This window comes from Carlito syrichta, unplaced genomic scaffold (assembly GCF_000164805.1).
Source record: "Carlito syrichta isolate Samal-C Ts95f unplaced genomic scaffold, Tarsius_syrichta-2.0.1 Scaffold303038, whole genome shotgun sequence".
In the NCBI taxonomy this organism is placed as follows: Eukaryota; Metazoa; Chordata; class Mammalia; order Primates; family Tarsiidae; genus Carlito; species Carlito syrichta.
Genome location: NW_007247134.1, coordinates 658387 through 676356, shown reverse-complemented (window position 1 = coordinate 676356; position 17970 = coordinate 658387). Strand labels below are relative to the sequence as shown.

The window sequence follows — 17970 nt, the reverse complement described above, 5'->3', positions numbered from 1 at the left end:
AGACTCCATACCTGACTGTAGCATCAGAAGTTCTTTATTAAAGTTAGGGTCGGACAGCCTGAGGAAGATAGCATCACATAGGAAGAGACAGCAGAAATGTGTGCGTCTCTGAAAAGCCAGACAGGAAAGGCATTTCAGCACCTGGATGCTTCCTTCCCTCTCAACTGAATTGTTTCCCCTCAAATTCTTCCCGACGCCTACACCCGTGCCCTCTTTCAATTCACTTAAACTCACAAACCACACCCCCCTCGCCCCACTTTACGAAAACTGCACATCCTCCAAAGAAGTAGTCGCGTTTATTCTTTTTTTTCCTCCTGAATCTCCCATCACATCAAAGATGCTCTGATGTCTCCTTGCCTGGTGTCGCGGGGTCTGAGAATAGGGTGCGACCCAGAAGGAAAACGAATGAAGGAAAACGAATGGTTACATCCTCACCCCTTCACCCTCCAGCGAGAACCGTGTCTGCTCCTTCTGTCTCCAGGGACTTGTTCTCTAAGCAGTCTCAATAAGACTGATTCTTTCCCTTGTTGATAGCCAGCTTCCCCTCATCTAGCAGAAAGCATGCTGTTTCTATGAACAGGACTCTGCGAAGGTCCCTGGGAGTGAGGACCCCTACCATGGGCTCGTCCCTGTCCTGGGCCTGCCAGCGACACAGGAAGACACCCTACTTCACGCCCCTCTGCCTGTTGTCCAGGGAACAGCAGGAGGCCACCACATTCTTTAATTCCGTCCCTCTGATGGAAGCATCTTGGGGTTTCCAGCTCCTACTGCTATAGCCTTTATGGCCACTGGAAGCAGAAACCCCACACAGACTACTTCAGATGAAAGTGAGTATTAGTTGTAGGGCTATAGAGGAACCACTAAGCCCAAAGACAAAAAAAATGAAGTACACGTGAGCCTCATGTGAGCACGGATTGGAAAGTCAAGGGCTCATATCATTTTCTCTCTCATTCAATGCCTATTCTGTCTCATGATGGATTCTCTCTGGGCCTGCTCCGTTCTGCCTCGGAATTTGATCATTTCCCTGTGCTTATTCAACTTACACGGTTCCCCCAAAATGCTACCCCAGCTGTAGCAGCTAACTTAGGACATTGATCTTTGCGAAGAGAGGTTGATTAATAGGTACAAATACACAGTTAGATGGAAGAAATTAGACCTAGTGTTTGATAGCTCAGTAGGGTGACTATAATTGAACGACCTATTGTACATCTCAAAATAGCTAGTGTGCAGTGGTACAATCATGGTCCACCACAGCCTCGAACTTCTGGGCTCAGGCACTCCTTCTGTCTCAGCTTCCCGAGTAGCTAGGACTACAGGCGTGCGTCACCACGCCCAGCTGTTTTGTTTATTTTTTCATAGAGACAAGGTCTCCCTATGTTACCCAGGCTGGTCTCACACTCCTGGGATGATGCAATCCTTTTGCCTTAGCCTCCCAAAGTGCTGGGGTTATATGCATGAGCCACCATGCCTGACCTGACTTATAGTTCTTTCTGGATCATTTTTTTAGATGCTGTATCACCCAGTGCTCCTGATTGCATGAAGGACAATGTTTTGTGGCAAAGCACAGGTGCTGAAAATGCTAAGTTAAAAGAGTAATTCAGAAAAGTCAGACTCCATGTACAAAGACATTTCAACACCATTTTAACCAGTATCTTTTGTCTTTCTTTATGCATGCATACAGCATCTAATAATCTTTGTCTAATTAGGGTTTTTTAAAAGTATCTCAGTAACTATGAAAGAATGTTAGTAATAAAGAATTGCCTGAGAGTTCAGTTGGCAACTTAAACTATTTGTGTTATAAAAACTAATGGGGCATCGTCCAACTGATAGCGTCTTAGATCGAATTAAATGTGGTAGCATCAGCAGAAGTGACAGAATTCTGAACCGCAAATTCAATCAAATCCTAGTGAATATATCATCCAGCTCTCTCCCTCAGAACTCATGCACACAACAAAACGCTGCAAACAGTCTCAGCATTCTCTACCAAGCACACAGCAGCAAGAACCGATGGCCGTGCAGAGATTCCAGGGTACATTTGACTTTCATAGTCAAAGAGAGGGATATTTTCTCATCTTTGCCGCTGAATTTCCTGGTGTTGGAAGTATCTAGACGCTGTTGTGATGGTGGCTCACATTTTGCAATGTGCACTCCCAGCGCCAGTATGGCCTGGGGTCTGGGTTCACTGATTTTTTTGTCTGGTTTCTTGCCCCCAGCAGTCAAGCATCCTTGGACAATGAAATGTGTACAGTCACATATCTCCCCAGCCTTGCCCTTAGACCAGCCCTTCCCATTGCTTTGAAAACATGTTGGGTCACTTAAACAAGTATTCCTTTTCCTATCCAGCTCATTAATAATGACATTTAATGAATCAGCCCCATCTAAAAATATTTTTCAGAGGGAAGAAACCATCTGGATTCCAAGAAAGTCAGTTCACAGCACACATGAAATAATTGTTTTCTAATTCCCAACTGTGTAGACGTGACTTCTTTTCACCAGGCACTGAAGTTCCTCTTCTATGTGGTGTGTGCCACGAACTGAAAAAAGGTGCTGGATTCAAAATGTGTCCAAAATCTCATCGTTTCAATGTGTGCCCATGAGAAGTTTTGGTTAAGCATCAAGTCTTTTGTTTTTTCTCTTTTGTTTCTTTGTATTAATTCCATCAATAATAAAAATGTTAGCATTTTCTTAGTATTATGTAGCTATGAATTCATAACAATAAGAATAAAAATATAAGTGCCAGGATTTTGCTTTGTGTGTTAACCATAGAAATTAATTTATAGATAGTATCATTACAGTTCTTGATCTGACTAGAGTCCTAGATAACTCTTCACTCCTATTTGCGTCTTTACGTAGACCTTATGTTAGCCTTGGACTTGAACTGTTAAGGAGTGCCCAGCAGGCAACTACAAATGTTGATAAATATGGAAATAATATGACAGCCACTACCTACTGTGGCCAGTTTCTCAGAGAGTCTGTTTGTTGAGAACATTGGAGGGTTTGGGAACCACAGGAGTACTGATTCCAGGTTTGGATGTTTAGAAATACTGTAGTCTAGAAGCTTATTTGTATTTGTTCTGAGACCCAGCCTGGCTAAGTAAGAATGTTGGCTTGAAGAAAGACAAGAGAGGCCAGGTATAGTGGCTCACACCTGTAATCTCAGGACTTTGGGAGGCCAGGGTGGGAGGATTGCTTTAGCACAAGAGTTTGAGACCAACCTGGTCTCCAGACTCCATTTCTACTAAAGAAATGAAAAATTGGCCTGGCATGGTGGCATGTGCCTGTAGTCCCAGCTACTTGGGAGGCTGAGGCAGAAGAATCACGAGAGCCCTGCAGATCAAAGCTGCAGTGGCCATGATGGTGCCACTGCACCCCAGCCTGGGTGACTGAGTAAGACCCTGGTTCACAAAAAAAAAAGGACAGAGTGAACAAGAATGGGTACCATATGATGTAACCTAGCAACCAACTACTCATAGCTGGGCTGCATATGATTAACTACACCATTCATTTATGGTTCTTGCATGTGAATTACAGGACTTCACTGTTCATTGTCTATCTTTTTAGGCTGGAGTATAGTGTCATGATCACGGCTCACTGCAGCCTTGACTTCCTGGCTTCAGTCAATCCTTCTGCCTCAGCCTCTCAAGTAGCTGGGACCACAGACATGTGTCACCATAAAATCTAGCTTTATGAGTGCACTGTGCTAAGCATTTTACAGAATTCTTTCTTCTCACCATTATAATAATAACACCATGAAGCCAATTTCAAATTGCCGTGTACCAGATGAGAAAATGGAGGCACAGAAAAGAGATAAGGTTGCATGGATAATATAGGGATGAACTGGATTCTAACTCAGGTCTGACTCTCAAACCCAAGCTCTTAGTCACCATGCTGTATTTCCCTTGCCTCGGAGAATTGCTAATTACCATAATACATTGCTTGCAAATTAATCCTGAAAATAAGGATATAGGGAAAGATGAAAAGTTGATCAGCTCTGTGACCACTGCTAATCACAAAGGTAATGCTGATTGCATATGTTGTTGGCAGGTAAGATTTTTGATAAATGCTCTCAGTTCAGTTGGATTCGTGGCAGACCCTGGTACCCAAAGTCAGGTAACTGTTCTCATTGTGTGATAAAGGGGTGAACATAAGCACTGCATGAGGATAGACTGCAAAGGGAGCGATCAGCCTAGCCACAGCAAGGTTCTTGTTGACACATGTTGAAAATAGATTGGAAAAGGAGGACAGAGTCAGGGTATGGAGATCCTCACAAGACAGAAGATTATAGACCTGACAAGGCCAAAGAGGCCACTGACGAATTGGACTGTGGGCATGGCCAGTGGAAGGCAGTGTTGCCATGGCCGTGGCAGAGTTGGAAAAGCAGGGAACCCAAGCTGAGCCTACCAGCTTACAGCTTATTTGCCATTATCCAGGCATAGATGGATGTGGTCTTGATGCAAGAAGCAGCAGGTGTGGAAATGGAGAGAAAGAGGTGAGACGTACATTAAAACTGACAGCTTGGCATGGCAGCTCATGCCTGTAATCCCAGTACTTTGGTAGATCAAGGTGGGAGGATTGCTTGAGCCAAGGAGTTCAAGACCAGGTTAGGCAGTGAGACCTCACCTTTACAAAAAAATCAGAAAATCAACCGGGTATGGTGACACACATCTGTAGTCCCAGCTACTTGGGAGACTGAGACTAAAAGATTGACTGAACCCAGAAAGTCAAGGCTGCAGTGAACCATGATCATGACACCATACTCCAGCCTGGGTGACAGAGTATGACCCCAACTCAAAATAAAACTGACAAGCCTTGGTATTTGGTTAAAGTGAATGAAGTAAAGGGTTTAAGCTTAATGGCTTAGAGAAATGAAATAAACCATTTCAAAGGGGAAGTTGGTTTTGGAAAGAAGATATGGCTTATTTTCAGATGTTTTGACTTTGAGCTGTTTATGAGGTATCTTGGTAAAGATTTCCTGGGGTCACTGGAAGATGGACTTGGGCTGGAGTGAGGAGTTGGGCTGATGATACAGTTGTGAGAATCAGCACTTACAGTAAATGCTACAGTGAAGGCCAAGTGTGGAGACAGAAGGGAAGAGTAGAGAGGCTGGAAAGAGAGGCTTGAGTTTAAAAAACCTCAGCTACAGAGGATTGGAAGAGAAGAGGCCTTGATACAGGACAGAGAGACTGATTAGGTTTTCAATATCTTCTATTTCTGGGGAGAGTCATAGGTACTTTATGGAAAGCAAAGATTTAGGGTGATACTTTGCAGCATTATCATCCCAGAGGTGAGAGTTGTAGATTTAGTCTTTCATTTGTCCCTCCAGACATATGCACTTTCCACTCTTTTCCCTCCCGCTCTCTGCCCTGGGAGGCTGGTCCATGTGCACCCCTGTCAGCAGGGTTCCCCTGATGGCATCTGTTGGAAATAGCCAATGGGGAACCCCCAGAGGGAGATTAGAAGGAGGGAGGAAAGAGATGGAAGTTAGATCATATACCCCTCTGGCTCCTTTCCAGCGAAGTTGTTGAAGATTGGCTCTATCTTTTCATTGAAGATTACTGTTCTACTCAAAGTGAAGCGCTCAGTAAAATGTTTCCTTCTGTTAGGCTCAGTTTTCTCTTCTTTCTTCATACCTGTAGGAAGTGGGGTAATGTCTTAGTTTCCTTGAGCTGCTATAACAAATGACCACATACTGGATGACTTAAAAATGTATTATCTCACAGTTCAGAAGACCAGGCCCGAAATCCAGGTGGCATCCAGGTTAGTTCCTTCTGGAGGCCATGTCTGTCCCCTAGCCTCTGGTGGTTGTGACAAGCCTTGGTGTTTCTTTGCTTGTAGATGCATCATTCTAATCTCTGCTTCCATCTTGTTTTTTTAAAGACAGGGTTTCACCCTGTTTTTTTCAGCCCAGGTCACTCAGGCAGTGCCTCTGGGCTCAAGTGATCCTCCTGCCTCAGCCTCCCTAGTGGCAGGGACTACAGGCACACACTAATATACATGGTTATTTTTTCTATTTTTTTTTTAATAGAGATGGAGTCTCACTTTGTTGCCCAGGTTGTTCTTTTTTTTTTTGAATTGGAGTCTCACTCTGTCGCCCAGACTGGAGTGCAGTGGCCGCTCCCAGCCACCGCAGCCTCGCCTGCTGGGCTCTGGCGATCCTTCCGCCTCAGCCTTCTGAGTAGCCTGATTACAGGCACGCGCTGTCACGCCCGGCTGATTTTTTTTGATTTATTGTAGAGATGAGGTCTCGCTGGCCAGGAGGGTCTCAAACCCGCGGGCTCAGGCCATCCACTCACCTCAGCCTCCCAAAGGTGCGGGATGACAGGCTGAGCCACCGAGCCTGGCGCTGGGTTGTTCTTGAACTCCTCCTAGCCCCAAGCGATCCTCCCACCTCAGTCTCCCAAAGTTGTGGGATTACAAACATGAGCCACTGCTCCTGGCCTCTGCCTTCACCTTTACATGTCTGCCGTCTCGCTGTATCTCTGTCCTTTTTTGTCTCTTATAAAGACATTGCCATTGAATATGGGGTCTACCCTAATCCAATATGATCTCATCTCAAGCCTTACCTTGTTGATTTTCAGTAAAGACGCTATTCCCAAATGAGCTTATGTTCTGAGGTTCCTGGGTAGATATGAATTTGGGGGCCTGGGGGGGAGCACTGTTCGACTCACACAGCCCCACTGTGATCAGCCCTGTGTTCCCACTCTTGTCTCCACGGTTTCCCACACCCTGCCCACATATTTGTATTTTAGTCCTTTTGTAAACCACCCCTCTCTGCATTATTCTAATTTTAGTGTGCCTTCTACTTCCAGTTGGGATTCTGAGTGGTGTACATCCCTTTAGTAAATTCTTACTTTTTGTACAAACCTGTATAAGAACTAACTTATCAACTCCATTTTTTTGGCTCAGCCACCAGGTAAAATCTGCCTTAAATGTAGTGTTTTAACTGTAGAAACTCTTAAGCCTAAATTTATGGTGTATTTATCTTCTTTACTAAATGACTTTTTTTGTTTTGTTCTCATTTTAACATGTCTTTATAAGTTATTTTGAAGATATAAAATTGTGTAACTTAGTACGAAAAGTGCCAATTCTCCAAGTCTCCTTTTCTCTTGCCAAATTCCTTACAGCTTAAAGCTCATCCTCAGAGAAATCAAATTTTAGCATCTATTTTTCACATTTGGGGGGATGTGCAGTGGCTGAGCAGAGGCATTCTGTCTTGAGTTCACACTGGTTGATCACAGATGAATGGAGTGGTGAAGTAGTGTTTCTATGTGTGTAATTCTGTGTTTTTATGCCACTGTGATCACCCAACTTTATTGTGATGACTGTTTTGCAGCAAGGTTAATACAACCTGTGGCATCAGGCTCAGTGACGGTAACTCTTACCCCGTTGGACTGTCTCTTGGCTTCTTATTTAGTTTGAGAAAGCCGTTATATGGTCCTTTGGCAAATCAAAAAGGAACTTAGATCCAACTTGTTGTTTTTGACTCTTAATGACTTGAGTGTAGCCCAAAGTTCTATACTTTTTCACTTCTTATACCACCCAACTAGGGAGCCTTCAAATATTATCAAGATATCTGGTATTTTTCATAGAACTTTAGAGCTGGAAGGAAACTTAGAAGCCATCAAACTTAATAAGCCCAACTCCCTTATTGTGCAATGAGAAAACAGGGGTGCAGAGAGGTGAGTCCACTACCCAGTGCCCCATAATGCATTTGTGTTACAGCAGGGAGAATGGCACAGGCGTTTCACCTCCCATGGCAGCATCCTTTTCACAGTGGTTTGCTACATGCAGCCTTACCAGGGTCCGAGTAGCACAACAAGCAAGTGCTGTAGAAGTTCGGGGAAGAAGAGGTCACTCTTGTCTTGGAGAGAGCCAGGGAAGGTGTAAAAGAGGAAGAGGAGATCAAGATAAATCTTGACACCTGGGCAAAGCTTAGGGAATTTTCATTTCACATGGAAAAGTCAAGAGGACATCCCAAACTCGAGAGCATTTGCCACAGAGTTTGCCTATAAAATTCAACTGCCTACTACTTCTGAGGCACACTCAATTTAATTTGCTGGTCAAGTTAATTCAGGCACTACCTCTTTACTTAAGTGAGGACAGAAGTGGTCAACCAGAATCCATATTTCATCACATTTAATCAAGAAAACAGTAGACATTCTAGGATCAGATGCTACTACTAACAATAACAAACCTTTATTGAGGAAAATACTTTTGGGTGGAGTTGATCTGGACTTCAATGTCAAGAAAACGTGTGTCTGGAATGTCATTTTTAAAATCTATTTCTTGGGGTTATTATAGAGATACCTATGGTCCATAAAACTATAGCATGAGAATTGTGAAGATTACACTGAGGGCTCATGCATCTCTATTTAGTTGTCAAAAACTACATGATCCTTGATCATTTTTTTTTTCCAACTCTGAGATTCTGCTCCTTCAGTCGGTGAGCTGGCGATGTGACAGATGTTAGCAACTGACCTTCTGCCAGGTCCTGGGAAAAGTACAAAGATGAATAAGACAAGCCTCTTGCCTTCTAGGAGCTCACAGTCTGGATGGAAAGTCAAACATATAAACAAGCAAGTGCTAAAAGAGGACACAGAAATGTCTTACCGAGGGGATCTTCTGGGTTGGGCCCATTGGTGGAGAGTAAGGAGTAAAGATGAGAGCCCTTCCAGAGACATGTAGACATTTGGTATGAATGGATCACAGTGGGACGTGATAGAAAGGACCCAAGGAAGCCGAGTGGGGCCACTTGTGGATTGCAAAGGATCTGGCCTTGTAGACAGTGGGAGCCAAGACATTATATTGCATAGGATGATAAGAAAGATATATTTTAAATATTTGCACTTTATGGAATAGAAAACACGATTGGAGGCAGGAAAATGAGTTAAGCTAAAAAAAAAATGATGAGGGTGAGAGATTTAAAGGTCTGGACTAAGGTAAATGGTAGCAGGGATGAAGAAGAGAGGTAGATTCCAGAAACATTTTCGAGTGTCAGTCCTGGGACTAAAGAGATTGCAAAATGGCATCATTAGGAGCCCAGGCTTGGAGTCGGGCGGATCTGGGCTCCAATTTCACTCCTGTCACTTACTAGCTGTGTGACCTGGCCAAGTTGCTTAACCTCACTAATCCTCGGTTCTCTGATCTGAAAAGTAAGAATGATGCCTCTCCGTGGTACTCCAGTTCAGAGCACTCAGCAGGATGACTGGGTATATAGCATGCACCCCATAAATAATAGCTGCTGTTGCTGCTGCCGGTATTACACTCAGGTATCCCGACTTCCAGCTGGTTTATTACCAAAGTATTCTTTTACTGCAGATGACACTTGATAGCGTGTCAGTGGGACTTGATCTCTGTAGGGACAGTTCTCATGGCTCGCTCCATGGCCGCCAGCTGGACCCATGTCACAGCAGACTGTGTCACATTCACATCACAGGACGGTCCTTCGAGGGAACAGGGACAATCCCATCCCCACAAAGAAGAAAAGCATCTTAGGGAACTTGTCTGACAGCGAGCCAGGACGCCTGTCTTTGTATGTCAACCAATCTTTCCTCTATCTACATTTGCGGGTTGCTGTTCGTCAGTTTCTGTTCCTCTTTAAGGGAATTTATTACTCGTTGGTGATATAGAATGTTTGTGTCCTCTGCTGGGAGAGACAGCATAAAACTGGAAGGGATTCAGCAGGCCTCCCTCCTTGCCAACGAGTTAGGACTGTTTGCTTTAAGCAGCCTAGCAACAGACTTGCCGCCCGCTGATGAGTGCCACGAGCTTATAGCTCCAATCTGGCAGGCCTGTCCTTTCTGAAATGGAATTTATGGCTCTGTGTCTGATGTGCTCCCGCCCCCCACCTTTTTTAGGGGGGAGGAATCGGATCCGTAAAGCCAAGTCATGTAAGCTTGAGAATTCCAAGGGCTCGGAGTTGGGCTCAAGTTCACCAGGCGAGTGTTTAATGTTGCCCTCTGGCTCACCTTTGTTTAGATAAATAATTGAAAGTGTGCCATGTATGGAGCTTGGGCCTCAGAGACACACAAAGAACTCTGGCTGAAGCCTCCTTAATTGGAAGTAGGAGATAACCAACAACACAGCCTGTTACTTGCTTGGGCTTTGGGCAGGGGGTGGTTATTTTCTTTGGCGATCGTGTGCTCAGGTTGCCCAATCTGAGGATGACACACATCTGACTCTTACCTCACACACAAAAAAGCGGAGCATGCCCCCATGTCCACCGGCAATTGTTTAGATTTTAAGGCAAGCTTGAGGTCGCCCCACACACATTTGGTGACCACTGACCATGCGGGAGCCTGGTTAAATGCTATGGGCAGTACTGCCCACAGCTAGGCTTTTGTTACAGGAAAGAGGGACCCAGCCAGCAAGGTGGGAGACAAGGACATGCTCAAACTCCATGGTGTCACAGCCTTGGCTGCCAGTAAAAATGCTGATTCCTGGTTTCATTTCCAGAGATTCTGATACAATTGTTCTGTGGTTGGACCTGGACATAAGTAATTTTTCATTAAATACTTTAAACATTCCTCTAGTGGACTCTAGCAAGCATGTAAAAAATAAATATTTCTTATTTTAAAGATGTGGGGTACAATTCAGTGTTAGGTATACAAATGTTCATTATGTAGGTACCCTTGTTGATGACGTGTGTTCCCCCTCCCTTGGCAGTTTCCACTACTGCCAATCCCTTTCTTATAGTATTATGATAGTTGTTCAAGGTCCACTTGTGAGTGAGAACATGTGATACTTTTTTTTTTTTTTTGGAGTCCAAGTCTCACTCTGTCACCCAAGCTGGAGTGCAATGACACGCTCACCACCATTGCAGCCCCGACCTGCTGGGCTCCGGAAATTCTTCCACCTCAGCCTTCCAAGTGATTGGAACCCCAGATACACACCACCATACCTGGCTATATTTTTTTATTTATTGTAGTTGATTTATCGTAGAGACAAGGTTTTGCCAGGTTGTCCAGACTAGTCTCACAGGCAATCCTCTTGTCTCTGCCTCCCAAAGTGCTGGGATGACAGGCATGAGCCACCACACCGGGCTGATTTTTATTTTTTTAGATGTCCTGAGACAGGCACAGACGGCAAGAATGTAACTGTTCAGAGGAAGTGGAAATCTCTTCCTGGTGGATAGTTATTCCAAGAAGATCTCCAGGAAGAGGAATAGGAAGTTGAGCTGAACCTGGAAGGGCAGGTGAGATGTATTTGTGGTCAAGCAAGGGAGTTGTAGAGAGACTTCCGTTCACACTTCAGTTCAAACAGGTAACGACTTTCCCTTCTGTACACCGTCAACCAGGCTTTCAAAGTGGTTCAACTCTCTCACATCAACTACCTACAGTCCCGGCCTGTACCTCAGGAAAGGGAACTGGCCTTAGCCACTTTTCTTTCCCAGCTTGATAATCACAGGCCCAGCGCTCCCCTTCCAGGGCCCCAGGAGTCAAAGAAGACATGCTTTCCCCAAGGATGAGGGAGCAGCCCCAGCACAGGTTGCCAGAAGCATCACCCTGGCTGAGCAGCCGTGACACATACAGGCTCAGAAGTGGGCTCTGCCGAGGATGGCATCACCACATCCACGCCTGCCTTTCTTCTCATTCAAGTCTCTTTAACCAGCAGGCACCAGGCTCCACGCTCCAGGGACTGAAACCCTGTCTCCACCCTATAGCCTTGGGCAGGATTCTTATGCTGTCTGACACTCTGTTTCTTCACCACAAGATGGAGATAATCATGGAACGTATGTCAGCGGTAGTGAAGATTCAGTGAAACGCCACATGAGGCGAGAGGATTGCCTGAGTTTCTTGCTTGTGACTCAGCTCTGAAGACCACCGGTGGCAATGCCCTTTCCACCCTTTCTGTATTTCCACTGTCACAGGGAAGAAGGATCTGACTGCAGTAGCAACACAGTCTTTGGAAGAAGGGTAGCCAGGTCCCGACGGTGTAGCTTCCCTGTGCTTCTTGGCTTCTTTCTGCTGAAGGGCACGATGGTACAAGGTCAGGTGCATTGGGAGGGCACAGCAACTACCCTCAACCCCTCCAGGGTAAGGCTTCCTCTTACCAGGCGTCTGGGCTTTATCAAACAGTAGGTCTAGGCAGAGCCACCTCTTTAGAAAAATGGGATGGGGGCTTAGAAGGATGTCGTTGACAGTTCTGGATGAAGCTGGCTACTATCTCTGGGCCTGCACCTGCTGGGAAGCTTCTATGAGAAAGATGTCAACACACCCTTCAGCAGAAAGACACCATTAAGCCAAAGGGAAACTGTATGCCCAGGCCCTGCCTGACCCTCTTCCAAACACCTTGTTCTCCCTACTGTGAGAGCCTTCTTCTCTGTGACACTGCAAATTCAGAAAGGGTATGAAGAGCTTTTTTTTTTTCTTATAGAGATGAGATCTTGCTCTGTCACCCACGTCTGAGTACAGGGGTACAATCATAGCCACCTTGAACTCCTGGGCTTAAGCTGTTCTTCCCACTTCAGTCTCCCAAGTAGCTGGGACTACAGGCATGTGTCACAATGCCCAGCTAATTATTTTAGAGATGGGGTGAGGAGGCGAGATCTCATTATGTTGCCCAGGTTGGTCTCAAACTCCTAGCTTCAAGCAGTCCTCCCACCTCAGCCTGCCGAGTTGCTGGGATTATAGGCATGAGCCACTGTGCCCAGCTGTGAAGGGTTTTGTTAACAGTGGTCTCCCAGGGATGTCACAAGGTGGGAAGCTGGTCTTCTGCAATCTGTCGGAAGGCATTCTTCTTTGTGTCTGGCTGGTCAGCATAGGGCCCATCAACACAGCTGCAGAGTAGGACTGTGCTCTGGCTAGCAGTGATTGGGGTATCTTTGCACCTGCAGGTGGTCCAAGTGATCCTTAGGTTAGTTTCTCTACATTCCCCTGGGACATATCTTTTGACTCAGGCAGCCTCTGCTGAAGGGTTAAGCCCTACACGGTAGAACTGGGCCATCTAGGAGAAGTGATTCCATAACTAGACCTCCTGACAGCTTTCCCCATGATTGTCCAAAACCTGCAGATCTCTAATTCCTGGGAAGATGCTAGTCCAAAAGAGATGTTTCCACAGCACCCTTAGCTCCTGTGAAAGGTCCTTCTTACACAAACCTGGGCTCCCACCACCATATACAACACACTCAGACTCCAGAGAGACCTCAGAGTCTACCCAGGGTCAAAGTGGTATCTCTGGTCCAGCAGAGCCACCATTCTTCCTGGAGAAGACCGTGCTTAGCTAGCATCATTTATTAGACTTCAGGAAGTACTCCCATCACCTTTCCCGCACCACAGAAGCATCACTCCTACCACGATATCTGGGATTCTTCCCTTTATTGCAGTGCCTGAAATTCCATCGAAGTGTTATTCCTCTTAGACGACAGCCATCCTTTGGGCAGTTGATATCCTAAAACATTTGTATTTTCGTATGGTGTCCATTTGTCCTTGTGGACTCTTACTTGACCGTCCCCTAGGATTAAATGAAGGACTCCTTTATCATTCGACTTCCTAGCCGTGCTTAGGATGTGTGGGTGACAACACTGAAACCACTATGGCAAGTTTTCAAGGTTACATATATCGTTTCGTCTTATGGCACCATTTGCTCTTTATCTTAAATGCCATAGTTGGGGCAGGGAAGAAAAACTATTCTATCCAAATTCCAAGAGCCACTTGGCCTTAGAGCGTACCAACAGACCAGATTAGAAAGCACTTCAAATATCTGGGGGAGGTGAGTCAGTGAAGAGTATAACAGAAAGGAATGGTCAACTGCGTGAAACAGAAATGCATCTATTTTTCAGTCTTATCACTTATCTCGAATGGAACTCACAGAAAGCTTCTTTTTGGAGGGGGGCTGGGAAAAGACTCTAGAAAAGGCCAAACAGAAGACAAAAAACAACAAAGCTCTGAAAATGAATTTTGCACTAAAGTTACCCAAGACACTAGAACTTCCGTGTTATTTGCAGCAAGCTCACATTTATGAAGTGAATTTTCTTTTTCTTCTACCTTCTTATTCTTTGCCTGGTATGGATGGTTTCTTGTTTAAACTCAGGCTTCACCTCTTTTTAACATTACCAGTAAATAATTCACTAATGTTATAAAACATAGACATTCAGCTATTACTGATACAATCCAAGTCTCAATATGATGTGAGCTTTATCTATAAACAGAATGTAAATGTTTTACATTTGCACCATCTATGAAGGACTTCCTCCTGTAAAACAGAAATTTGAGCTATTAATAAAACACAGCCCTTATAGAAACCCTACCTGTGATTAATACCCAAATCAAAAGCCCTTTGTATTCTTATTTCTATAAATGCATTATTTGTACAAGAGGAGGCCCAAAAAACTGGAATTATCTTTTTTTTTTTGAAGGGCAGGCCCCTTGCAGTACAGGCTTCCCCGACTAGGTAAGTGTTCTAGAAACTCATCAGCATCAGTGTACCAGCTAACATTGTTGTGAGAGGCTGCATTTGGCTTCAGTGAATTTTTTTTTATTTTTTTATTTGGAGAGTCTTTCAATGCATTTGCCCATTTCATGATGGGTGATTTACGAGCGTTCCTGCCCACACTGCACTGAGTGTTCAGCAGTTTTTGACCAAAAACGACATGACTCCTCTTCCCTATCCTCCCCGTTCACCTGATCTCACCCCCCAAGCAATTTTTTTGTTTGTTTCCCAAGATGAAAAAAGGCCTCATAGGGAAATGTTTTCCTGATGTGGAAGAGGTGAAACAAACAAACAAAAGGCAGAAGCACTAAAAGGCATCAAAAGTGACGAGCTCAAAACTGTTTTGAGCAGTTGAAAAAGCATCTCATTAGGAGTATTACATCCAATGGAAAGTACTTTGAAGGAAACTGAAGTTTAAACATGTGAGAGTAAATACACAATTTTTTATAAGTAAATTTTGGAGTTTTCTGGTTCTCCCCTCATGAAAAACCAAAACCTCGATTGCAAAGAACAGAAACCATGTGAATTTCAAGAATAAATGGAGTGATGGTCAGGATACCAGAAGTTAGAACAAGGAACAACCTGGGCACAACGGCTCAACCTGTAATCCCAGCACTTTGGGAGGCCAAGGCAAGAGGATTGCCTGAGCCCAGGGGTTTGAGCCCAGCCTGGGGGACTTGGTGAGACCTCATCTCTACAACAAATCATAAAAACTATCCGGGCATGGTGGTGTGCATCTATAGTTCCAGCTACTTGGAAGGCTGAGGTGGAAGGATCACCTGAGCCCAGTAGGTCGTGGCTGTGGTGGCCTTGAGCGTGCCACTGTATTCCAGCCTGGGCGACAAGAGTGAGACTTCAACTCAAAAAAAAAAGGAACGAGAAACAGACAGAAAATGAGTGAGTCCTGGGAGTAGCTTTTTCCTCTTCTCTCTCATAGAGTCACCTTCTCATGAGAGCCCAGTGTCCACCTCTCATTCAGGGGGTCAGCTTGCTCTGGTCTGTCTAAACCTTTTCTCAACAGCCAAAGCCTCAACTGTACTACCAGGTTCAACCAACCTGATCACTGGGCCATTATTAGAGTCCTGGGCAGGCGTGTGTGATTAGTCCAGCACATTGACTTATCTTAGGAAAGCTAACTGGATGCGCTGGAAGATGCCCCAACCCCCCCATTCCAAGTCTTTTCAACTTGGAGAAGAAGGAGCATTGCCTCATGGTACAAAGTCAAACCATCCAAGCTACCCCATCAGGAGGGATTATGGACTGGAGAGTTTCTCTTGGGAAGGGACTGTGGACCAAAGGCACAGTGACTGGCACCTCTGGTTCAAGGAGTATCCGGGCAATTAGAGAGTTTCTAGTTAATAAAGCACTGCTATCAATCATTAAGTATCAAAAATATCAGATAGTGCTGTGTCCTTAGGCTAAGATAACTAGCACCTTTTCATACATTTCTATGTGCCCTAGCTCTGCCCTGAGTGCCATAATCCATCCTGTGGGATCCAAATCACACTCCTCCAAGAATTCTCAGACCGTGCCAGGTTTCACGTGCTGTAGTCTTCGGTCATTTTTGATGGACTGAGTACTTTTTGATGTCCTGGGTATTTTACTCTTTTTTAAGGTCATGATGATGTTAAACACTTTTTAATGTTCTGTGTTCTCAAGGATAGTTTAAATCTTTTTATCTTATAACTCTTTGTATTTTCCCAAGGCACCTATCAGTGACTTACCCAAGGTCATCGTTCACTTACTATTTGTTGACTCAACACACGTTAATGTACTGTTTAGTCTTTTAGCATTCCGGGATTTCACATGCTTCATCATAACCATTATAAACATTAGTTGAATATATGCTTTGATAAACCCCATATTGAGAGAGGACAGGAGACAATAAAACCTACTAGGACTGTTAATACTATTATCATTACTACCCTTTACTGAACATTTACCATATTGTGGATACTATACCGGGCACTTTATATACCTCATTTAAAATGTTCAAAGTAACTACAAAGTACAAACGGATACTCCATTTTGCAGAAGAAAAAAAATCAGGACATAAGTTTATAGATCACTCTATCAATTCATCAAAATGAGTAAGTGGTGGAATCAAGTCCTAAATTCATATCTGCCTGTCTTTAAAACAGTTGCCAGTAACCACAATGCCTTGCAGTGTCTCTACATTTTGTATTGCTAATGATTTTGATTCAGTCACATCTCCCGGACATAGGAGCCTGTGTTCCTACTCAGCAGAGATACAAAATGAATGTCCCTAGGATGGCCTGTCAGCGTGAAAAGGATAACCAAGTTGCCAAACAGTCCCTGGATTCTGGGTCTTGGGCAGATTCCCTGGACTGCCCAAGTCTCCCAGTTCCTCACCACAAACAGCAGAGTGCATGGTGTTTACTCCAAATAAAGTTGAATATTTTCAGTCCCACGGGGCAGAAGATGGTAAAAAGTGATCAGTTTGTCATTATTTCATACAAGAAACATTACTGAAGTTACACCACGTGCCAGGCACTGTTTTGACTCTGTCCATTGCTAATGCCAATCTTTGATTCCTTCTACATCCTGTAATACAGAAAAGGAGACGGGAAGAAAGAATGAAAGGCCACGGGAGACCATAAAAGATAAAACAGAAGGAAAAAGAGACGAGAAAACCATGATCCTTATTTTTATAGTGTCTTGGATAGGTTCTTCCCAAGGAAAGAATTCTGGCCAACTTCAATTCAGCAAAAATATATTGAGCATCTGTGATCTTTCAGACACTGGGCTAAGTGCTCAAGTAAGACTCAGTACTTGCGTTCTAGAAGTTCACGGTCAATTAGAGGAGACAGATTGTGAATGTACAATGGTAGAGATGTGCATGTCTTCCTGTAACCCTTAGGATATTCTCTGATGAGCTACCATTATCACAGAACCCAAAGCTATAATTGTTGTCAGGGATCAGACTTAATTACCTCAAGGAACTGTCTCTTGAAACTTGCAAAAGTGGAAAATATTATGGTAAATTACAAACTCCATGATAGACTCAATACAGGGATGGGAATAGTCCCTGCCTTCTAATTAAACAATGTTTCAGCTATCAAAGAGCCTATGATATTCTAAAAGGGTGTACCCTACACCCTTAGCATCTGTTCCTGGGCTTTGCAACTCCTTGCTAAGTTTAGCCATGTGTTGACCAATGTGTGATATATTCCTTGAGAACCACCACTAGAGTAAATTTGTCCAGATGTCATCACTACCTGCAAGCTGCAGGTACCAGGAGAGCCTGGAACTACCATAAACAGCCTACTGCATGTGTCACATCTAAAGGTACGATAGGCTAGGTGTGATAGCTCACGCCTGTAATCCCAGCACTTGGGGATACCCACACAGGAGATTTGCTGAGCCCAGGAGTTTGAGGCCAGTCTATAGTTGTATAGCAAGACCTCATCTCTACAAAAAATTAGCCAGGTGTGGCAGGGCATGCCTGTGATGCCAGCTGCTCAGAAGGCTGAAGCAGAAGCATCACCTGAGCCCAGCAGGTCGAGAATGTGCTAGCTG

At 44.4% G+C, this 17970-nt stretch overlaps 1 protein-coding gene across 1 annotated transcript in view; it reads left to right on the top strand.

Annotated features, from left to right (window-relative positions):
* Window positions 1-4354: 4354 nt before the first annotated feature.
* The window catches only part of CCBE1 (collagen and calcium binding EGF domains 1), an 82305-nt gene continuing 68689 nt past the window's right edge, over window positions 4355-17970 (top strand). Inside the window, exon 1 of the mRNA XM_021712071.1 lies at window positions 4355-4489. Coding sequence (XP_021567746.1) covers window positions 4355-4489 — 135 coding nt within the window. The remainder of the gene's footprint in view (window positions 4490-17970) is intronic.